Here is a 23,296-nt window from a genome sequence, read left to right as displayed (position 1 = left end):
ATTTTGAGACACAGATAACTTACAAAAGTGAGGGATCATAAAGAGGCTTAACCATTTGGCAACTGGTGCATAATTCAGACTACGTCAGTATGTCACTACTCCAAATTGCTACAAGGACAAAAGATCCTTAAACATCTCAACAGGTATTTCTAGAAATCCTAAAAATAGAACTGTGAGGGCAGAGGGCTGCCCATTTTGTCCTTAACAGATACTACTAAGATACTCCATTAGAACACCTGCCACATATGAACTCAAGAGACTGGCAGCACACATGGCCTGTGCAGGCGCAAGCCAGAAAGGGGCCCAGTGCTGAGAAGGGGGAGCAGACATGAGCCCCTACCCCTAACCAAGAAGCTATCTCCAACTGAAAACTGCCCACAAAGGAAAAGCTCATTTCTCCAAGGGAGTCTCACACAGGTAGATAAACCACTTAAGGGCAGATCCCATACCCAGCAGTCGTGTGTGTGTGTCTGTGTGTGTGTGTGTCTGTGTGTCTGTATTTCATATTGCTTTATTTGGGCTTCTTTTTTTAAACCTTATTGGTGTTTTGCATGTACATCATGGTTTCTGATTTTATGTTTTATGAGATGGTGTGTATGTGTGCGTCTACGTATATATGTGTTTCTCATTTTCTTGTTAGTTTTGTTTTATTCTTGTTTTTGTTTGTTGTTAATGAACTTGTTTTTTTAAAAAGAGAAATAAAAAGAGAAAAGAAGGTAGTGTTAGGGGGGCTAGGAGAATCTGAGAAATGATTAGCAAGGAAAAACTATGATCATAATACATTGTATAAAAAAAAATAACTGCCAGCCGGGTGGTAGCAGCGTATGCCTTTAATCCCAGCACTCTGTGAGTTCAAGGCCAGCCTAGTCTACAAGAGCTAATTCCAAGACAGGCACCAAAGCTACAGAGAAACCCTGTCTCGGAAAAAAAAAAAAAAACTAAAAGAATACTATGTCAAACTGGGAGCGGTATAGGCATGTGGATCTATCTCTGTGAGGCTGAAGCCAGGCTGCTCCGTATACATAGCAAGTACCAGGGCAGGCAGGATTACAGAAAAAAAAACCACATCTCAAAAAAAAAAAAAAAAAAAAGGCCAAAAAAGGCCAGCCTGGTCTACAGAGTTCCAGGACAGCCAGAGCTACTCAGAGAAACCTGCCTCAGAATATAAATAAATAAAGCTTCTAACTTTTCAAAAGTTTCACTAACGTTGCTCCTCCCTTAACTGCAGGCATCATGTCATCTGCCACGCATCAATGGCCTTCGCTTCACAGCTGTTGGAGTAACTGCAGCATCTCCTGTCCCAGCAGCACATGCACTACATGATCACCTAGTACAGCTTCAGAGAGAAAATACAAACCTTTTGGTGAAGGAAAACTGTTTTCTGTTCCTTTGCCAACAGGCGTTGCAGGCAAGGAGAGTGAAGCTTGGACAGCAGAATCCATCTTCTCACAGTCCAGAGTTGGGGAGCTGGGAGCAGACTTTCGGGTCACTTCTTGTTGTCGTTCCCGAACTGCTAGCTCTTGCCTTAAATCTGCAAAATGTTGAAAACAAAGCAGAAATCCTTACTAGAGGGAGCAAATTATCCTGCAAAGTTCCAACTAAAACATTATCAAGACATTCCTCCTAAGTTAGTAATTCTCAAAACAAACTTTCTATCTAAAAATGTTCATCTTGAAATAAAATTGTGAGCTCTATAATTTAAATAATCTGTTAGAATTTTAAAACATGGGCCAGTGAGATGTTCAGTAGATGAAGGCAGCTGTTACCAAGCCTGACGGTCTGAGTTCCATCCCTGAGACTGATGCGGTAGGCTGAGAGCACCAGCTCCTACAAGCTGTCCTCTGACTTCCACACTCACGAAGTGGGACAAGCACACACACTTTAGATAAGTAAATATTATTTTCAAAGAAAATTTTAAAATGCTAACCCTCAGAGAACAGTATTATGCCTAAAGGCAAAAAGAAATTAATCAAGGAAGGCTGAAGAGATGGCTTATCCACAGGACAAATTCAGTTCCCAATCTGTGTCAGACTGCTCACAGCTGCCTATAATTCTAGCTCCAGAATTACAAACTGATATATGCAACCTGTATTCACAGTTGCATTGTTCACAAGAACAAGAGATGCAAGCAACCCCATAGACCACTCATGGAGGAAAAGAAAACAAATGTGTGCAATGGAATTTTTAATCCACTTATTTTTAAAAGAAAGAATGAACAATTTCCCAAAACTTGTCCTCTACACTCCACACTCATGCCTTTGCGCTCATGCAGACAGGTACAGGTAGGTGTAGCACATGCACACACAAACACACACAGGTACATGCAAGCATGCATGCACAAAAAAAAAGTAAAAATTTTTTAATAATTAAAAAAAAGAAATCCTGCTGGCAGTGGTGGCACATGCCTTTAATCCCAGCACTCGGGAGGCAAGGCCAGCCTGGTCTACAGAGTTAGTTCCAGGACAGGCACCAAAGCTACAGAGAAACTCTGTCTTGAAAAACAAAAACAAAAACAAAAAAAATCCTGTCACTACAACTTAAACAAACCTTGAGGAAACTACAGAAAATGAAATCAACCAATCACATAAAAAATAACCAAAACTTTTTTAAAAAGTCAACACCAGGCCATGGTGGCACACATCTTTAATCCCAGCACTCAGGAGGCAGAGGCAGGCAGATCTCTTGCGAGTTGAGGGCCAGTCAGAGCTATTCAATGAGATCCTGTCTAAAAACAGGAAAGATATTAAGTGCAATTTTCTGTGTTTTAACCAAAATTAAAAATAAGTAAGAGGAGCCAGGCAGTGATGGTGCACGCCTTTAATCCCAGCACTTGGGAGGCAGAGGCAGGTGGACCTCTGTGAGTTTGAGGCCAGCCTGGTCTACAGAACGAGTTCCAGGACAGCCAGGGCTACACAGAGATACCCTGACTCGAAAAAACAAAACAAAACAAAAAAAAAAAAAAAGAAACCCTTCTTTCTCACCTCCCCAGAAGTACAATAAAATTCAGATTATTATAAAGGAAACAAGTTCAGGAACAGTAAATGTTCCTAGCTGCTGCTAAGCCATCTCTCCAGATCCAAAGCTGTTTTAAAAACTTGGGGATGGCACATATAATCCCTATATTAAGCATAAGAAAGGGAAATTGTGTGTCCACTGATCTGCCATAGGAAACAAGTCAGGAATTATATAAAGAAAAACATAAGGATATATTTATGTACAGTCACAAAAAGCTGAACCAAGTCACACTGTTAGTGAGCCTTTCTTCTTTATAATATTCTGAATTTTACTGTGCTTCTGAGGAGAGACAGAAGTTTTAAAGAACGTGTGTACTAGCTACATGTATAATAAACAGCAATACACACATGGTCCTAAGTAGATAACATGAAGGTATTTAAACAGAATCAATAAAAGATCCCAACTGAAAGCAGTACCACGTTGGGAAAACTCAAAATCTCTGTGCCCCACTTTTCTCATCTCTAATACAGAGGTCATAATTACTTCTTACAATGATGATGATATGGGTGTGAAATAAGTTATCGGTTAAAAGCAGTCGGCACAGTGATTAAAAGGTAAGCAAATGCATGCAAAACTAGAGCTTCATAGAAACTGAGGGATGGACACAGCTCAGAAGCAGAGCACTTACCCAGCATGTTCAAGGCCCTGGGTTTGATTCCCAGTATCATCAAAATAGTTGACCCTTGGTTTCCTCGGGCTCAGGGACACGACACACGACAATGGATAAATACCTGCTAAGGTATAACACTTACCTCTTGCTTCATCCTTTAACCTTTGTACTGAGACCAACAAAGACTCCTTTTCATCAAGTTCACTTTCTAAAAACGCATTTCGTTCAATGGCCTGATTTAGCCTTTGTTCAAAGTCCTCCAATGAAACGATTGTTGCCCTTTAAAAAAACAAATTTAAAAGCCCATGAACTAAATAACATGTACAAACAGCTAGTACAAAGGGAAGCAGTCAGTTTATCTCCTGCCGTTCCTGACCCAGTCAGCCTGACCCAGTTTGGAGAATGATCTCACAAACATTAGCATGTACCTACTCTGTAGCCTCCCTTCCCCTATCTGCTACAGAAATAAAATTCTCAACCTAAACTTAGAACTCAGAATGCCAATTCCAATATTATCAGTTACAGTCAGATGCCAAAATATCTCTCCAAAGCATTTCTCCTTGAGTCTTTGGCCCCAACAGTGTTCCCTCTCCTGCCTTGATTCTTTTTCGTCATTTGGATTACTGCTTAATTGTTTTACATCTCCTCCATAAACTTCTCAGTACTGACTTCTCAAATCAAGATCAGATATTACTCTTTGTTTAAACAAAGAAAGAGAGAGACACTCTCAAACATAGCACACAGGGTTACTCACGACCTGGCCCCAAGAACCTTCCATTCTCATATTCTTCAGCTGTCACTAGACCCGCCAATTAAAACAACCTCTTCTTGTCTCTCAGTTCTTCACTGTCTCTCCACCTAGTTATCTTTTCTTCTTAGCTGGTGACAGACACACATAAAATCACACCCAGCAGACTTAGCTCCAATGTGTAAACAGTCTCTCCAGTTCCCACGGGCACTATAGATGCTCTGGAGCAGCTCGTACATTCTTCTAACTGGAGCACTTATCATTGTAGGTGTTCTTAGAGATCAGCTCCAAGAACAGTAACTAGCATCATGTCAATCAAGAGTCAATTGATAAATAGTAAAGAAAAAGTAACTAGGCTGTGGGCTGGAGGGGGCTCAGTGGTTAAGAGCACTGGCTGCTCTTCCAGAGGTCCTGCGTTCAATTCCCAACAGCTACATGGTAGCTCACAACTGTCTGTAATAAGATCTGGTGCCCTCTTCTGGCATGCAGGCATACACACAGACAGAACATTGCATATATAATAGATAAATCAATCTTTAAAAAAAAAAAGAAAAAAAAGTTCCAGGCACGCCTTTAATCCCAGTACTTGGGAGGCAGAGGCAGGAGGGATCTCTATGAGTTCGAGGTCAGCCAGACTACAAAGTGAGTTCCAGGACAGCCTGGACTATTACACAGAGACACTCTGTCTCGAAAACCAAAAACTTTTTTTAAAATATTTATTTATTTATTATGTATACAATATTCTTTCTGTGTATATGTCTGCAGGCCAGAAGAGAGCACCAGATCTCATTACAGATGGTTGTGAGCCACCATGTGGTTGCTGGGAATTGAACTCAGGACCTTTGGAAGAGCAGGCAATGCTCTTAACCGCTGAGTCATCTCTCCAGCCCCCGAAAACCAAAAACTTAAAAAAAAAAAAAAATACTTGTTGCACAACAATGAGGACCTGAGTTCAGTCCCAACACCCAAATACCAAACTGGGTATGATTTTATGTGTGTCTGTAACCAGCATTATGAAGAGCAGAGACAAGAGGATTGTGAAAGTGCTTGGAATTACTTTACTGAAGAAGATAAGGTTTTAGGGATGTACATTTTTAAGCTGGTCTGTAGCTTGATATGTAGACTAGACTGGCCTCAAACTCAGAGACCCACCTGCCTCAGTCTCCCGTGTGCTAGAATTATAGGTGTGCACTACTAAGCCCGGCTTGTTGTTTTGTTTCAGTTTTTTTTTTTTTTGGTTCCTTTCACTCGAATACGTTACATATGACACAAGATGGTAAAGGGGGAAATGGGTTCCTAAGATCCAGGTGGAAATGCACAGCATTCTTTACCTTTTCGCTCGCTCCAGGTCATCATTGGCCTGCTCCAGCTCTCTCACATACTTATGAAGCTGCTCCTTAATAGCCCGGGTCTGACTTAAGTCATCCTCTAACACTGAGACCTGCTTGTAGCTCTGCGCATACTGATGCTCTAGTTTCTCCTGAAAGAAGAGATGCAGAGAAAGATCATGGTTAATATATCATCGTCTATTAATAAAAGAATTTCACAAATTAAAGGGGGGAAAAAAGATCAAAGGACTTCACCACAATCTGAGTTGATAGCAAACCCACCGCTCTTTGTAATAATTTTAAAATTATATGGACAAATCCATTATAAATGTCTTTAACTCATATGAAATTTATATAATAACCATTCTCCCTCAGAAAAAAATGATATTTCTGAAAAGTAAAATAATAGAATCCTTGCCTCAGCATCTAAACTTGGGGGCTGGAGATGACTCCAGAAGTGATGCTCTTGGAAAGGACCAGAGTTTGATTCCCAGCACTCGTGTCAAGCGGCTCATAACCACCTGCGATTCCAGCTCTAAGAGAGCCAATGCTCTTTTGCAGCCTCCATGGGTACCATACTAACATGGCACAGCCACACAGACTCATAATTTTAAAATTAAATCTTGAAAAAGAGAACATAAACCAGGTATGGTGGCACATATCTTTAATCCTAGCACCTGGGTGGGTAGACGTAGGCAGCTTTCTGTAAGTTCAAGGCCAGCCAGGTCTACAAAGTGAGTTTAGGGATTTACACAGAGAAGCTTTATCTTAGGGGAGGGGGCGAGGAGAAGAAAAGAAAATAAAGGAAACATAAACCTGACTGGGTAACTTCTAAGTTTGCAAGATGAGTGTAAACTGACAGAAATACTCTCAAGGACCCCAGAGGTGCCCAAATCACACAGGCCACTGATAATACTCTTGGTTGCCCACCAGAACTTTATATTAAAACCGTACTACTAGCCGAACAGTTAAATAAATATATATATATTTATATATAATTTCTTGGTAATACACAATTAAGCAAGCAATTTGTCTAAACAAATTTGTCTAAATTTGCCTAAAAAAAATCAGGAAGCTTTAGAAATATAGAAACTAAAATATAGTGAGGAACGTGACAGGCAGAAAACTGACAGCCATAAAATTCTATGAAAACGTCTAAACTCTGAACCACCTATTGGTTCTACATTAAAAAAAATCAAAAATCTACCTTAAGCTTCTTAAAAATACATACATTCTTGGTTGCTTGCTTCTTTTAGTACTACTGAATAACACATTTCTCATTTTTTAAATATTAATAAATTTCATGTAGTGTATGTATATGCTCTTGAGCACCTTTGTGAAGATCAGAAAACAATTTGAAGAAAAAGGTTCTCCTCTTCCATCATGTGGTCTCAGGAAGAAAACTCTGGTGGTCAGGCTTACTGACAAGGGCCTTTCCCAACCAAGCCATCTGGGCCTACACTTCTCACCTAGCACACCAGCGCACTAGACAGTACTGCACCCGGGGAAGTAGCCTCTGCCACAGTTACCTTTAACGCCTCCAATTCATACTTCAGTCTTTGGTTATCAGCTTGCAGGTCTCTATTTCTTTGTTCAGCCTGTACTAACTGTGCCTCCAACTCTGCTTCTAATTCTCTGCTTCCTTCCTGGAATTCAACTAGCTCATCCCGAGCTTCCTGGAAGCTAAGCAGAAATAAAGTGGGAAAGATGAGTTAATAGTTGAGTCTTCTCATATAATTCAGTAGTTTCTGAATGAAAATTAATGTTCTCATAAAATATTAAACAGTAAAAAAAAAGTCTTGTACTTCTTGCTCCATATGTATTCAAGATTCAATAAAAGGTAATTATATGCTATCCTCCCCAAAAAAACCTATGTAAATGAGTAATTAAAGTATTTACAAAAGTAGTTCTACATGGCTCAAAACCACCAGCTTCTCCCTCTATAAAATCGAAAGAGGAGGGGCATATATATGTACTGAAGTAACTTCAATTGGGCATTAGTTTCCATTCTAATCAATAGAAGTCAACACATACTCTCAAATCACAATGGCTGGTGCAGACCTAAGCATCACTCACCTTTCGTACTAATTCAGAACAAGGGAGTTTACTATGCTTCTCCATCTTTTTATCTAATGCACTAATACATTACTTTAACACTACAAACTAATTTAATATTTAGATAACTTTTTCAGTACTTGGTTTCCTCTATAATTCTATTGCTTAATTTTCTGCATTTAAATGTATTCTAAAGCCAGGAGGCGGTGGCGCACGTCTTTAATCCCAGCACTGGGGAGGCAGAGGCAGGAGGATCTCTGTGAGTTCAAGACCAGCCTGGTCTACAAGAGCTAGTTCCAGGACAGGCTTCAAAGCTAAAGAGAAACCCTGTCTCGAAAAACAAACAAACAAACAAATATATATATATAAATAAGAAGAAGAGGTTCATAGACTTCCCTGCCTCTAGAGGAATCTGTAACATTAGGACAAATGAAGAATCTCTGCTGGACACAGAGCATCTTCAGCTCTTGGCCTGATAAAACCACAAGGAAAGACCAATGGGATCTGATAAGGCTTAGTTAACTCTGTCAACCAAATGAGAAAAATGTATGTTTTAGTAAAATTTCAAAGCTGGAGAGAAGGCTTAGTGGTTAAGAGCACTGGATGCTCTTCCAGAGGACCAGAGTTCAAGTCCCAAAATCTACATGGCAGCTCACAAGCATCTTTAACTCCAGTCCCAGAGGATATAATGCCCTCTTCTGGTCTGTATGGTCACCAGGCATGCACACATTGCACAGGCATAAATGCAGGCAAAATACCCATACACATAAAACAAAAACAAATAAATCTCAAAATATATATATAAGAAAGTTTCAGCAAATAATATGAATTTAAGTTTTGAGGCCAAAGAGCTATTTTCTTTCCAACTAAGTAAGATATTATTTTATAAAAGCAATTTCATAAAATGTTCCATAGCTTGGAAATTCAGCTGCCTCCCAACACTAATAATGCAATCCTGAAAAGACTAAAGTCTGTCTTAAGTATCTCAAATGAGCAAATGATGAGGGAGTATTGGTACACACAGGGAAGGCCAAAGACAGCCCCCAGACTAGTGACAAGTCACAGGAAGCAAGCAATCAGAAGAAATCATAGGTGGCACTATCGTTTCCTGCTATTTCAAATTGAAGAACATAAAGATTGGTGGTAGTCTTATATTATTTAAATATAAACATTGTTATGACTATGGAACCACAATCCTAAACCGGAAGCTCTAAAGTTAGCTTTATACTTCAAAGAAAAACATGTGCAAGCTATACATGGCATATTCCAAATCCCGCCCCTATTTTAATAGTTTTTAAACTCTACCTTTGCTTATACTTCAAAGAAAGTTCCTTCCAATAAGCAGTTTCTTCCTTTAAACTTGAAAAATCTGGTATATCTTCACCATCCATGATCAAGAAAGCCTGTGACATTAAAGACAAAGAAGATAGTAGGTGAGTGGAAGCATGACACTACATTTGGTAGTTTCCAAAGTTCTAGGAGTGACTGGAACTTTCCCAAACTTAAGAACACATTCTACCTCACTCAGGGACAACCAACATTATGGACAGGATCATGACAGCAGATGACATCAACAGGATCAGAGGAACGAGGCATTGTCAGCTATAGCACTGGGTTCTAGATAATCAGACCACAGAATTACCCTACATACAGTTCCAGCAGTTAGTTTATAGCCAACTGGTCTTCAGGGAATCCACTGACAGAAAAGAAAAAAAAAAGGCAAAGAATTTGCCACGCCACACATTTCCCTGATGTACATATAACTGCTTTAAAACACCTGCAATGGGTCTGGGGGTATGGCTCAGGTGTTTAAGTGCTTGCCGAAGGTCTCATCTCTGGCAACACATGAAACCTCACACTGAGAATTAGAGGCGGAAGCTCATCCTCAGCTACATAGAAAGTTCAAGGCCAGCCTGGGTTATGTGAGACCCCGACTCAAAAGGAAGTGGGGAGGGAGAGAGAAGGGAGGAAAGGGAGAGGGAAGCAAAGAAGGAAAGAAGAAAGCTGCTTAGAACCCTCATGTCAAGTGAGACTACTACATAGGCAAGACCCACATTCTTAAATCATTCTTCTGAAAACATCCTCAGTCATCCTTCAACTCAGCTTTACCCCAACAGTCCACTCATCTCCAACTGCAATAATCTTTGTCTCAGTTCTTCCCCCAAGGTATTCACAGAGGGAGGGATCTAGTTGCTCTTGCCATTTCAACTAGGAAAAACTCCCAAATGATCATAGGACAGTTTAAAAACATCAAGATGACTGCCCGCTCCAGATTCCTGCCACATCTTTTCTACAATCCCCTCTTTACTTCTGTCCCAGCACCACATCCACATAGCAGATGCACAATAATGTCTACTGAGTTAAACCACAATGTGTGCCGGCCAGTAAGGACTGAAGAACAATCTAAAACAAACTATAAAGCCTTGGAAATGCAGAGAACTCAGAGCCCATCTAAACAATTCACTTCTGTGTTTAACAATAGCCCAGTCACAAACCACGGCACATACAGAACTCCAGATTCAGGTGTGTGTACAAGACAGGCAAGAGAACGATGTTCAGTGGGAGTGAAACTAAAAATAACTTCAAATGCTGAACCAATTTTCCTTAACCATGTCTTTGCTGATCATCTATTATCTTGACATCTTATTAGTAAATCTTTCAGTTATCTTCCAATCGCCCTAAAAGTTCTTTCAAAGAAACAGATTCTAACACCTTGTATTTCTTCACGGCATATGACTGCTCAGAGAAGGCACTTAATGCTCCAATCATTTGCTGAATACTAGTAAGGTATTATTAAGCACTATTTATTTATGTATTTATTGACCAGTTACACTGTTTTCTACTCTGATTACACCTACACTAGCACAGATTTTTCTGTATCATTTTATTCTTAGAGATGTCTTTATAGCACAAGAGTACTTTAATATGTGAACCACACAGGGCTGGAAGTCCTGCTCAGGCTGGGCTCTAGGGTCCCAATTCTGCCATTAAATTACTCATACAAACCACTTACTTTCTTAGGGCTTCAGTTGTTCCTTTGCTTCATCTAACAAAGGTGTGGACTATACTGGGTGGCTAACTATTTCAAGTATGTATACTGACTAATAAATACTGATTGGTTCTATAATTCTGTCCCTTTGCCAAAGTCTCAGAAATTCCCATTTCTCTTGCCCAAACAGGCCACTTTCTGACGTCTGGCAGTCTATGGATCAGGAAGGCTCTTCAGCAGCCACAGTCACTCAGTATCTCAAAAGATCCAAAGCACAAGCATCACCCTGTGGTATTGGAAACTCATCAGAATTAATACCAACATCTCCATAAGTAATTTAACAATCCAGATGAAGACTAATTACAGGAAATATGTGGCAACACCTAGAGTTGAAACAACAATCCCTGTCTCCTCTAATGCACTATGAAAGATCTTTTCCAAAGTGTCCCAAAAACTGCAATAAATTTTAATCTATATAACAAGAGCCAGAGAGAGCACTCAGCAGTTAGGAGCACTTGCTGTTCTTCCAGAGGACCAGGGTTTGAGTCCTAGCACTCACATGGCAGCTCACAACCATCTGTGATTCCAGTTCCATGGGGTCTGATGCCTTCCTTCTGGTCTCTGTGGACACCAGGCAAGCTAGTTGTGCACGCTGGCATGTATACCCATATACATGAAATAATTAAAAAACACAAATAAGAACAATGTCCTCTAGAGGTGGGAGTAGAAGTCAATATAGGTATTGTGTTAGGTCCTGGACTTCATTCCTAATATAATAAGCAAACAAATAAATCCAACCCTGCCCTCAAATTTAGATTAATTATTTCAATACTGGCAACCATGTGTTAATAGGAAGCTCAAATGTCTAGTTTCTATATAAAAGCCAATGAATTATGGATTTTTAGAATGTTATAAAGACCAGAGATAGCACGAGAAGCAAAGGTCCATGGCTGCTGATACTGTCTTCCACAAGAAACCAATGACGAGAAACTAAAGGTTACGTCTCTCTAGTTAGTTCCTTATTTATAAATAAGACAGAAATCTTATCTCTTCTGTCTTATTTATACATTCTTCCATATCACTCAAAATAAATGACCTGGAAGGCACAGGATGAAAGACATAGCAGCTCCACCCCAAGACTGCAATGAAGTCCCATGATAAAGCCTAGGCCAACAGCCCAGAATAGCTCATAAAGAAAGATGGCTCTCAAACTAAGGAAAAAAAAATACACAGAATAGGAACTATGACTACAAGGCTGTTTAAATGTGCAATGTAAAAGTGCTTATTCCTTTGTCAATTAGCAAAGCCATAACTGAATGCTTTGGGCGCTCTCTCTCTCTCTCTCTGTCTCCCTCTTTCTCTTGCACACAACTACCTCGGGGGGGAAGAGGGGTAGACAATTTAAGACTGTTGTTATCTGTATACAAAAATTTTAATTCATGCTTCAAATCTAATTTTTTCATCTTTTTTAGACCTTTACTTATTTTTATTTCTTGTGTATGGATTCTTGGTCTGTGTAGCATGGGTGTGTCTGGTGCCCACAGAAACCAGAAGAGAACATTGGATCCCCTAGAACTGGAGTTACAAATGGTTGTGAGCTGTCACGTAGGTGCTGGGAACTGAACCCAGGTCCTCGGAAAGAGCAGTCAGTGCTCTTAAACACCGAGCCATCTCTCCAGCCCACATATCTAAAAAGATTTAACTCAATAAATTATATATTATTTTTAAACAACTGGAACAAGTCCATTAATTAACCTTTCTATTTTCACTCTTGAATGTGTTCTAAGTTTTGTATGTTGCTTCCAGGATTTAGTAAACAAGTCTGTGTTCTCCATTTTACACCCTGTCTAATCTTGGTAGATCCTGATAATATCTTAGCCTTGTTCTTCCCCAAATGAATATTTTAGCCTATTCAACAGTCATTTCAGGCCCCTATTTTTTCTGCCATACTTTAAGACTGCTCTGTATCCTTGAAGCAGAGCTACATCTGAGTACTGACATTTTATTCACCAGCAGGGACATTTTGAGTTTTCTATCCTTTTGTTACTATGCAACATTTGATATTATTGTTGACTGTATGTACCAAGGACCAGTGTCCTTGTGGGCATTTCTAGTCACTGCTAATGCCTTCCTGAGCATCTAACATTCATTTTAATGTCTGATGTTTGAATGCGGAACCAATCCTACAAATAAGGTCAGAATCAGTTTCATCTATACATTTTACTCACTTTTCCGTGTGGAGGTCATTTTGTTGTTTGAGCTCTGATATACAATACAAAGGGACCTACTAGTGGCTACTGCTTTGAAGAGCATTTAGCTCAGCAATGGTCCCTGGGGAAGAACACTGTTTACACTTCTGCAATATGCTATAAACTATGTATTTGTCTTCAATTTTTGGTTCTTAAGTAGAGACATATTATTTTCAAATTTCCTTAGGTTACACAGAAAACATAAAAAGCTGTACATATCAATGGAATACCATGTAATGTTTGATATATGAATACACTACATGCTACTTAAATAGGGTTAACCATATTCGCCTCTTCCAACAATTATCAGCTCTCTCTAGTGAAAACTTTCAAAGTCCTTCTAGCTCTTTAAAATGCACAATCCAGAATTACCTAAGGCTGTATGTTCTTTTACATTATTTTTGTGTTCTTCTGTGTGTTCATGTGGGAGTGGATGTGGGGGGTAGATGTTTGTAAGCAGATTTTTGTGTACATGTATGTGGAGGCCAGTGGACAAGCTCAGGTGTCAGTCCTCAGGAATGCCATCTACCGTTTTGGGTTTTCTTTGGTGGTTTATTGGTTTCATGGTGGTAGTCTTTCTTTGAGAAAGGGTCTCTCACTGGATTATAATTTACCCATCAGGCTATACTGGCTAGCCAGCAAACATCAGTGTTTATTGCTTCCTCCTGGCAGTACCCAGCTTTATCCCACTACCCCTATTCATGTTATCCTTTTAAAAATCAGGTTCTTTATAAATACAAAATATAGGCTGGGCTGTGGAGGTGCATGCCTTTAATCTCAGCACTCCAGAGGCAGAGGCAGGTGAATTTCTGTGAGTTAAAGGTCAGCCTGGCTTATAGAGCGAGTTCCATGACAGGCTCTTAAGCTACACAGAGAAACCCTGTCTCCAAAAACCAGAAAAGTAAATAATAAATAACATAATGTGCTACCACTGCAGATAATCCCAAAACTGTTTCTGAGACTGCGAAGACTGTGGAGTTTGCCTCCAGTTAACACTGAGCGGATGTGTTCACTGTCCTCTGAGATTATGTAAGTGAAGAAAGTTAAGGCTGCAGAAAGTTAGCCAATGTCAAATTTTCACTGCTTTAAAAAAACTGCTCAAACGGCACATATACAGTCTTCTGACTGTAGGTAGACGCAGACGGAGGCAGACAAGTGTTCTCTGCTCCTCTCGACCTTTCCTTAATACTATGTCTCACACGGAAGAAAAATTACAACTTTTACATCAGACATTATCACACTCTCTATGACCTTCAGATGGCTCACAACTGACAATTAACTCACTTGGATTTTAAACAGCCTAGTCAACATACCTTACTGGGAATGACACTCTGTACAGTGTTAAGGAAAACTATTTTATATGATAGATTACTAACATATATGCAGAATGAAGGTGGTTCCATCAACTTTTCTACCTTATCAAGTGCCTAGAAACTCGAATAGGAAGGAATTTTAACCTTAGTTCTCAGTTCTCAAATTTATTTTAACATGGTTTAAAAGACAAATGAAAATAAGTTTGGTTGGCCTCATGAAAGCACATTCAGGTTTATTTTTATTTCAAATGCTCAGTAGCCAACTTGAACTTATCTAATTCAAAACACAGCCCCTGCAGATTTAGCAACTTCTACTGAGATTAGGCCTAAAAGTTTCCTTTGTTCTGTATGCATTCCTAGTTGAAATAAAGATTTTAGCAACGATTCCAAAGACACCCTCAACTCTGCCTCCTTTGGCTTCTCAACTTAATGCTGAGTTTTACCTATCAACTTTCTGATTCGGCAGACAATGCCTCTCTCTTAAGTGCAGTGAAAGCAACATAATTTATCAGACTAATAACCAAGCACTCATAAGCAAGATTCAGGTAAGATTCTTCTAATAACTGAATGGGGTTTTTAATCAACTTACTCGAAAATAAATAAGTCATCTACTAACTTCTGGTATTATCTTTGACAAGCCCAATGTTCTGGCCTCTTTCTGGCTGAAGAAGGCAAATAAAAACAGAAATCGGAACCCTGAACCTTGAACCTCGAAAGGCTAACTCTGATCCAAGGTAAGCAAGCGTCTCACCAGACGAAGGAAGCCAAGTTAAAAATCACTTCGTTGCTCCTGTATCTGGACTCAATTTACCCATCCAGCAAAAAGTTACTTACAGAATCCGTCTCAAGTGCAACCAACAAATGTTCACAAATGCTACAGGCAGAAATGGACCATAATGATGAAAAGAACCCTCACTCGCCTTAAACTTAAGGGGTTAGTTATCTCATCTTTCCCAGAGAAAAATAAGAGGCGAGCACAAGCAACCGAACCCGGTTGGAGATACTTTCCCCAACTCCAAAGCGGGTGATTAGCAGTTCGTGGCGGGCAGTCACAAGACTGCCAGTGGCTGCCAACGCGGGCTGCTCCCGCTCTCGCCTCCAACAGAAAAGGAGGCGCTGGGAAACCAAAATCCAGCCAGGCTCCTAACCACCCTGGCGGCTCAAGGGAATCCAGGATGGGTGGAGCGAGAAGCTGGGCGCGCCGCTGCCACCCCGACAGGGCCACTCCTCGAGCCGTCAGCGTCCCGGCCCCCAGTGCCACGTCCCGGCCTCCGTCGCTCCTCGGGAAGCCCGTGACTCGCTCTTTCGCAGGTGCCCCTGGTGGGCCACACCTCCGACGGTGAGGAGGGGACAGTTAGAGCGGTTGAAACAGTTGTCCCCGGACCGGCCCGGACCGGCGGGGCCTGAGCCCACGGTCCACGGCCGAGCAGGCTCCCCCAGGGGCAGGCCTCGGCGCCGCCCGCCCGGCTCGACCCCAGGGGCTGCCTCGCTCGCACGGAGCTCACCGCCAACGTGTCAAAAGCGCATGTTCGCCGCCGCTCGGCCGACGTCTCCGCTCCGCTGGCCTGGCCAGGCCCGCCCAGCCGTTCAGCTCTGCTCCCTTCCGCAGCCCTGAGCTCCACTCCGCGCACCCTCGCACCGGGCTCCTCCCCGACACGTCAGGGGCTCCCTGGGTGTCGGAGGCCATTCTGTGACGCACGGGGGGGCGGAGTCGGGAGCATGCGCAGAAACTCGAGGGTGCGGGGGAGGAGCTGGGGGAGGCAGGCTTTACACGGTGCCGACCCAGGCCCTGCGCGCTGACGTCAGGCCGGCGACACAGTCCTGCGCAGGCGCTCCCCGGCCCAGACACGGAGTAAGTTTTAGCCCTCTGCGGTTTGTGGAAGCTGTGCTGTTGTCCAGAGTGGTTCCCTAGAGTAAGAAGGGAAGCGGGAGTAAAGGAGTACTGGCCCAAAAAGGAGACAGGAAAGGTGTGTAACTGTCCAAAGAGGGGAAACTTAAGTGGTAAAAGGTATTTGGGGAATAAGTTTAGGGACTTTTGCTGTCTCATGCTCAGTGTAATTCTAATTTCAGTGCTTTGGGGATTGGTTTTGAGGTTGGAGACACAAGAGCATAGCGTAAGACGCCCAGTTATACTTTTGAGAAAGGTGAATATAAACCAAAAAAAAAGTGCAAGATGGATTTTTAAGGAGAACCCAAATCGCTAAGGAGCAGAGGAACAGTGGGGTCTAAAGCACCTTGAACTAGACTGTGAAGTAGATGCAGTTTGTTCTACTGGCAGTTGTACCAGTAACTCCTTGTTACTCTCGTCATACAAGAAAGAAAGAGCAAGATGAAGTTGCCCCAAGGTCACTCAACTACAGTGAGAATTCAAGTGCATAAGCCATACTATTTATTATCCACCACTATGCTGACAAGGGGGGAAACATAACACCATTTGCTGGACTAGATGACGCTGCTAAGTGCTTTGCATACACTGCCCTTTAATCCTCAACAACCTACCAGGTTGGACTCATTAGCTCTATTTTCTATATTGTAACCTAAGACTCACAGATTGCTCTCCAGGCCAGACCATCCTGGAACAGCATTGAAACTCAAACTGAGGCTCTGCTGTCCTGCTTGAAGCTGTGCTCCATCTAATCAGATCTCAGGCAGGGAGGTGATTAACGAAGGCTTTCCTATGGACCCAGTGCCACGACGTGAACATTCCACCCCGAAGAGGAAAAGATAAAGACTTCAACTTCTGTCCTGCCTGCTGGCTGAGGTGCTAAGAAACACACTGAGTCACCTAATGGCAAGCCAGTCCCTTCGGGAAAACATTGACATCATCTCCCAGGCTCCTGCCCCTCCCGCTTGCTGTGGCCCGAGGACCGGTGTTTGTCAATATCTTTGTGTCATCCCCATCTTAATGAATGGGCTTAGCTTGACAGAGCCCTCAGAAGTCAAAGGCCCTGCTCTGATCTTCCTCATTAGCCCAGGGGCTGGAATAGGGTCAGAGTCAGCACACTGCCGCACCTTCTTCCATTACGCCAATCAGTCTCAAAAGGAAGCACACATTATACAACCAGCTTTGGAAGGGTAGGAAAAGTGAGAACTGTCCTACCCTTCTACCTCGATAAAGCTTTCCAAAACAATTTACATCGACTCCAGCCTTTCTTACACTGAGCCAGAAAGCTCAATGTCACAATCTGAGAACATGCACAAATACCACAATGTCTTCCTGCTGCAAACTCCAAAATCCAAGAAAGCAAGATCCAGTTCCACCGCTCAAACTGGTAGAGGGAGATCAGCTACCAGAGGGGAGATTTGGGACCAAGCCCAAAGTCCAGCTAGTGAGAATGCTGGACTTTGGCCAATCACATATTCAAAATAAGTAATTGTCTTCGAGTTTCTCTTGTGGCCATGAAATACCATGTTTCATGTTGCCAGGACATGAAATATCAAGTTGCCATAAGACTAGCCATATAGTGCATACAGACCTGCTATGAAAACTTTGAAAAGATGAAACATATTTAACTAATAAGTCAGGTAAATAAGACATCTCAAAATCAAAGACTCACTGGGCTTGCTGGCGGCATGCCTGTAATCCTGAAAAGTTGCAGGCCAGCCTAACCACTACATAAGAACACCTGGAATTAAAGACAAAGCACACACAAAGACTACTTCATTCAGTCTAACTTTTCTATATCCCCTTAATCAGTATGTTTTTTACTAATCCTTAAGGGTACAGATGAGGTCGTGAGAGGAGTACTCAATAGACAGGGTGGCTAATGATCTGCCTCATGTCCACCTGATGTCTCATGCCTAAACCCCAACAGATCTTCCTTTTGTTTTGACTGAAATTTCTAGAATGACTTACATGTTTGTCAGCTGTGCCATGTTCTAGTCACTGAAGCACAAAGCCTTCAGCTCTACCCTAATGACCGCCCTCTCTGGCTTACAGTTCACCTATGTGATCACTGTGTTCCAACAACTTTCCCTTTGTAAACTCAGGCCCTTTCATTTCCCACTTCTCTCTCCCTGCATTTCCCCCAGTCCAAAGCCTGCTCTTGACCTGTGCTTTCCTCCCTTGAATGGCATCTTGTTCCACCCTAGCAGTTTCTACATAGCTGTCCGAATAATATCACTAAAATTCCACTGTGTATACAGAGCATCCCTGCTTCGAAGCGTGTCTCTCTGTTACCTTTGCCATGAAGGATAGGCTACAGTCTGGTGACCAGAGCCCACAGAGCAGCTCCACCCCAGCCCAGTAGTCCATGTCCTGCGGTTCACCTGAGTCTAAGCAAGACTGGCTGCTGTGTTCCCCTGTGCTGGTTTGAATAAGAATGGCCCCTAGGCTCATATATTTGAATTTTGCTTCCCAGTTGGCGGACTGTTTAGGAAGGTTAGATACTGGGGGCTTGTTGGAGGAGGTGTGTTACCCAGGGAGGGCTTTGAGGTTTCAAAGGCCCAGGACAGTCCCAGTCTTTGCCTTTATTTTTTTTTCCGCTCCCCTCCCCTTCCACCCTCCCCCCATGATCTCCGTGCTCCCAATTTACTCAGGAGATCTTGTCTTTTTCTACTTCCCATGTAGATTAGATGACAGCCCAGTCTTACTCTTTCTCTCTGCCTCCTGCCTGCAGACCAGGATGTAAGCTCCGCTTACTCGTCCAGGACCGTGCCTGCCTGCCAGTCACACTTCCTGCCACGATAATCACAGATGAAGCCTCTGAAATTCTAAGCAAGTCCCCAGTTAAATGTTTCCCTCTATAAGGGTTTCCTTGGTCATGGTGTCTCTTCACAGCACTAGAATGGTTACTGAGAAACACCCCCAGAGACCAGCTCCCTTCCTCTCAAGCACCATCAAATTAACTCCACTGCCCTGTGCACTGGGACGACGGCTTCTGAAGCTAGGCTGCCGCCTTTCTCTTCTGAAGCTAGGCTGCCGCCTTTCTCTCTGCCTTCTTTAGGCAGGAAGCCCTCCCTGATATCCAAACACAAATAGAGCACCGCATAGTTAAAAGAAAACTTAGAAGCACTACGTTTGGGGACCAACAAGATGGCTGAGCTGGTAAAGCTGCTAGTCCACAGTGTATGACCACCTGACTTTGATCCCTGGGTCCCACACGGCAGAAGGAAAGAAGTAGCTGCTCAAGTTGTCCTCCGACCCCAACATGTGTGCCAAGGCAACACACACAAATAAATAATTAATCAAACCAGATTTAGGCTAAGGGGCGACTCTCCAGTGAAACACACTGCCCTTCCAGAGGACCTGAGTTCTGTTCTCAGCATCGCTGTCAGATGGCTCAGAACTGCCTGTAACACCAGCTCTATGGAATCCGACACCCTCTTCAGACCTCCACAAGCGCCCACACACGTGACATACATACACATGCAGGCACACACACAAAATTATTTTAAATAAATATTGCTGGGCATGGTGTTGCATACCTTCAATCCCAATATTTAGGAGGCAGAAGCCAGTCTGGTCAATATAGTGAGTTCCAGACCAGTCACGGCTGTATAGTGAGACCCTGCCTCAAAAATAGATAGAAAATCATAACTTAAAAAATTTTAAATAATGGCCTTTACTTATAGAAGTACCCACCCCCTGACACTGCTCCCCAAAAAGCCCTGAGTTCTACCAAGGTAAGGACGTGTTGTTGTAGTCTTCCCATAGCACTGGGCACTTGGCAAATGCTCATTTAATACGTTTCAGTAAAAATAGAAGAATGGCCGGGCGGTGGTGGCGCGCACCTTTAATCCCAGCACTTGGGAGGCAGAGGCAGGTGGATTTCTGTGAGTTCGAGGCCAGCCTGGTCTATAAGAGCTAGTTCCAGGACAGGCTCCAAAACTACAGAGAAACCCTGTCTCCCTGTCTTGAAAACAACAACAACAAAAAAAAAAAAAAAAGAAGAAGAAGAATGAACTGATGCAAGACTAGCAGAACTTTCTGGAAAATGTTCCAAATCCTGAAAACTAATACAAATAGAGATTTTTCAGGGGTATAAAAGGCTTCATGAACTAATGCCAGGTTATAGAGGAACTAGGATTCCGGTGACAACGTAGGCCTTTTCTTTTTTTTCTTGTTTTTTTTTTTTTTTTTTTTTTTTGAGACAGGGTTTCTTTGTAGCTTTGGAACTGTCCTGGAACTCGCTCTGTAGAACTCACAAAGATCCACCTGCCTCTGCCTCCCGAGTGCTGGGATTAAAGGCGTGCGCCACCACCGCCCAGCTGTAATATTAGTTTTTTTACTCTTAAAAAAATCAATTGAGTTGCAGCTGCATCTCACTCGGTAGAGTGCTTGCCTGGCATGTGTGAAGCCTGGGCTCCCCCACCAGCACTGCATAAACACAGGCATGCAGGTGTATGCCTGTAATCCCAGCACGCAGGAAGTAGAAATGCAAGGCCATCTCCAGCTACACAGCTACTTAGTGTGTTCAGCCTAGACTACATGAGACTCTGTCTCAAAAACAAAACAATCAAGCAAACATAGGCTCTGAGGTAAGAAATGGTTTTGTATAGAGAAGAAACTCTGTCAGTCATATACCATGTGTTTAATGCTTGCTGGGTCCAAGACATTCCTCTAGGCCTTGGAGCTCCTACCTTAACTTTAAAATATACCTCCTCACCCTACCCCAACCAAAGAGTTTATATTCTAATGGAGAAAACAGTCATTAAGAAAATAGAGGCACAAAAAAAATAACTAAGACCAGTGGACAAAGAGGAGCAGAAAGTGTTCCCTAGCCAAGCAGGTATTATGCCTGCATACCTAAGAGACTAAGACAAGAAGATAGCTGTGAGTTCAAGGTCAGCCTGGGATACACAGTAAAACACTGACTCAGAAAACCTGCTTTCTGAGTGAAAACAGGACATAATGTCCATGGGATTTCTTTTTCTTCCGTTAAGTTGTCAAGACCCTTTCAACAAGAGGATACAAAAGATAAGTAAAATTAAATAAATTAAAAATATGTGCAGATGTCTAGCTAAAGAAATATACTATACTTTTTCACCATAGTTCTTGGCATGGAATAGGCACTCGATAAACATGTCTGGATGACTAACTACAGAAAGCCAGAGCCTTTGACCAGACAATGTATTTCCTCTTTCAAGATTGTGAATGGCAACTGGTTGCATTTAATACCACAATGCCCACTTCTAAGCCTAATATGGTGGTGCATGCCTGGTCCCAGCTCCTCAGGAAGCTTAGGTAGCAGGATTGTTAGCAAATAGCTTGGACAACATAGTGAGACCCCTGCCCCCTCTCAAAAGTAAAAAAGAGAGAAAAGGAAGAAGGTAAAGACTCCGTTAGTTGTCTTTATTGCAGCCTCAGTACCTCCCTGAACTGCCGGCATCCACAAACTACTCAGAGAGGCTCACAGTCCCCAACCTCAGCTCTCCCATCATCAGAACTTCTGCCTGCAAACTCCAGCTGTCTATAAACCAACAGGAACCAGAGGTAATGAATTTACTATGTGGTGTGTTTGTTTGATTTTGTTGTTTTTAAGAGACAAAGTCTTACTATGATGCTCAAGGTGGCCTCAAACTCCTGAGTCAACACTTGGCGGGCGGTGGTGGCACATGCCTTTAATCTCAGCACTTGGGAGGCAGAGACAAGCGGATCTCTGTGAGTTCCAGGCCAGCCTGGTCTACAAGAGTTAGTTCCAGGACAGTCTCCAAAGCTACAGAGAAATCCTGTCTCAAAAAAAAAAAAAAAAAAAGCCACCACTTATTTCTTTTGCAGAGGACCTGGGTTCCATTCTCAGCACCCATATGGTAGGTAGTTCACAATCACCTGTAACTCCAGTTACAGAAGGTTTGATGCCCTCTTCTGACTTCTGAGGACACCAGGCTCGCACACACACACGGTACACAAATATACATCCAGGCAAAACACCCATATATATAAAATAAGATGAATAAACGTAAAAAGAAAAAAATTAAAACAACCTTAGCTCAAGTGATCCTCCTGCCTCAGCTTCCCAAGTGATTGAAGCTACAGGCATACGTCATTGCACTCAGTATACATGGTTCTGGGTTCCAAACCTCCTTCCTGTTTTCCCTTTCCACTGTGTCTGATGGAGAATGCCATCTGCTTCTTGGCCCTCGGACTCTTTGCCAAGAATTGTCATCACACTCTGCAAGTCTGCAAGTGTCCCTTGCTGAAGCCGGGGGGGGGGGGAGCTCTTGAAAAAGAAGACAGTGAAGAGCATTTAAGTTGGGATGGCAGCAGACCTCTTTCTCGCAGGCATGCCCTGAAGGCTGCTCCCTGGAAGAGAAGAGCCCTCTTCCTTATCCGAGAAGATAAACTAGGGCCTCAGGAGAATTTCTGCCCAGCCATTTACCTTCTACTGGTGGAACCCGATATACTACCGTGGACTCATCACTCTCCTGGAGTCTGTCCTGATTTCTTCCCTAGCCGCCTACCTGGCTTTGAACTTCTTCCCAATCTGGAATCTGGATTTTCCTGGCTGCGGAGCCTCCAATCTCCCAAGCTTCAGTCTTCAGCCCTGGTTCCAACCATAGCCTATACCCTGGAGTGGCAACTGCCTGCCCAAGAAAGAATCATCAACACTGTTCATTGCTAATTTGGTTAACACCTGGCAACGCCAAGAGTTATTGACATCGCATTTACAAAAACACTGTGACTGTCCCTGGAGGAAAAAAAAAAAAAGTGGTGCCTACTCGCATACCTTACACAAACAAGGCGGGCACCTGCTCTGCCTGCTCTCAACCCAGACCGTGCAGTGACAGGGATGAAAAGAAGAGGAATGTTCCTAACCAGCCTGCCGATGGTATCACAGTCTCAGCCTAATTCCCACTGCTGGGTAAGCCGGTGAGTCAATTACAGGCATCCAAAGATTATGTATTTAGTCATTCAGCAAATATTTATCGAGTGCCTAGCACTGCTCTTAGCCCCAGGGAAAAGCAACTAACAAAAGAAGCAAGTAAGTCCCATCCTTCCTGGAAGTTTTCTGGGTTTTATTTTTATTTGTTTGGTTTGGATTTTTGA

The 23,296-nt window shown here is 42.5% G+C and overlaps 1 protein-coding gene across 6 annotated transcripts in view; it reads right to left on the bottom strand.

Moving 5' to 3' along the window:
* Nucleotides 1–22,730, bottom strand: part of Ndel1 (nudE neurodevelopment protein 1 like 1) — a 37,031-nt gene extending 14,301 nt beyond the window's left edge. For 3 of the 6 annotated variants that reach the window (XM_048448316.3, XM_048448315.3, XM_085695121.2), the window contains exons 1-6: nt 15,813–15,945; nt 9,062–9,159; nt 7,231–7,384; nt 5,705–5,853; nt 3,768–3,904; nt 1,358–1,531 (exon numbers count right to left, since the gene is read on the bottom strand). In XM_048448316.3, the coding sequence (XP_048304273.1) occupies nt 1,358–1,531; nt 3,768–3,904; nt 5,705–5,853; nt 7,231–7,384; nt 9,062–9,147 (700 nt within the window). In that variant the 5' untranslated portion in view covers nt 9,148–9,159; nt 15,813–15,945. Of the gene's footprint in view, nt 1–1,357; nt 1,532–3,767; nt 3,905–5,704; nt 5,854–7,230; nt 7,385–9,061; nt 9,160–15,141; nt 15,285–15,812; nt 16,011–22,710 lie in introns of those variants that run through there. The other 3 variants (XM_085695123.2, XM_085695122.2, XM_085695124.2) reach the window with 3 other exon arrangements.
* Between the last annotated feature and the right edge of the window lie 566 nt (nt 22,731–23,296).

The sequence above is a fragment of the Myodes glareolus genome, chromosome 9, assembly GCF_982192425.1.
Source record: "Myodes glareolus chromosome 9, mMyoGla1.1, whole genome shotgun sequence".
Classification (NCBI taxonomy): domain Eukaryota; kingdom Metazoa; phylum Chordata; class Mammalia; order Rodentia; family Cricetidae; genus Myodes; species Myodes glareolus.
The sequence above is the reverse complement of the archived record's forward strand: the minus strand, read 5'-3'. Positions and strand labels throughout refer to the sequence as shown.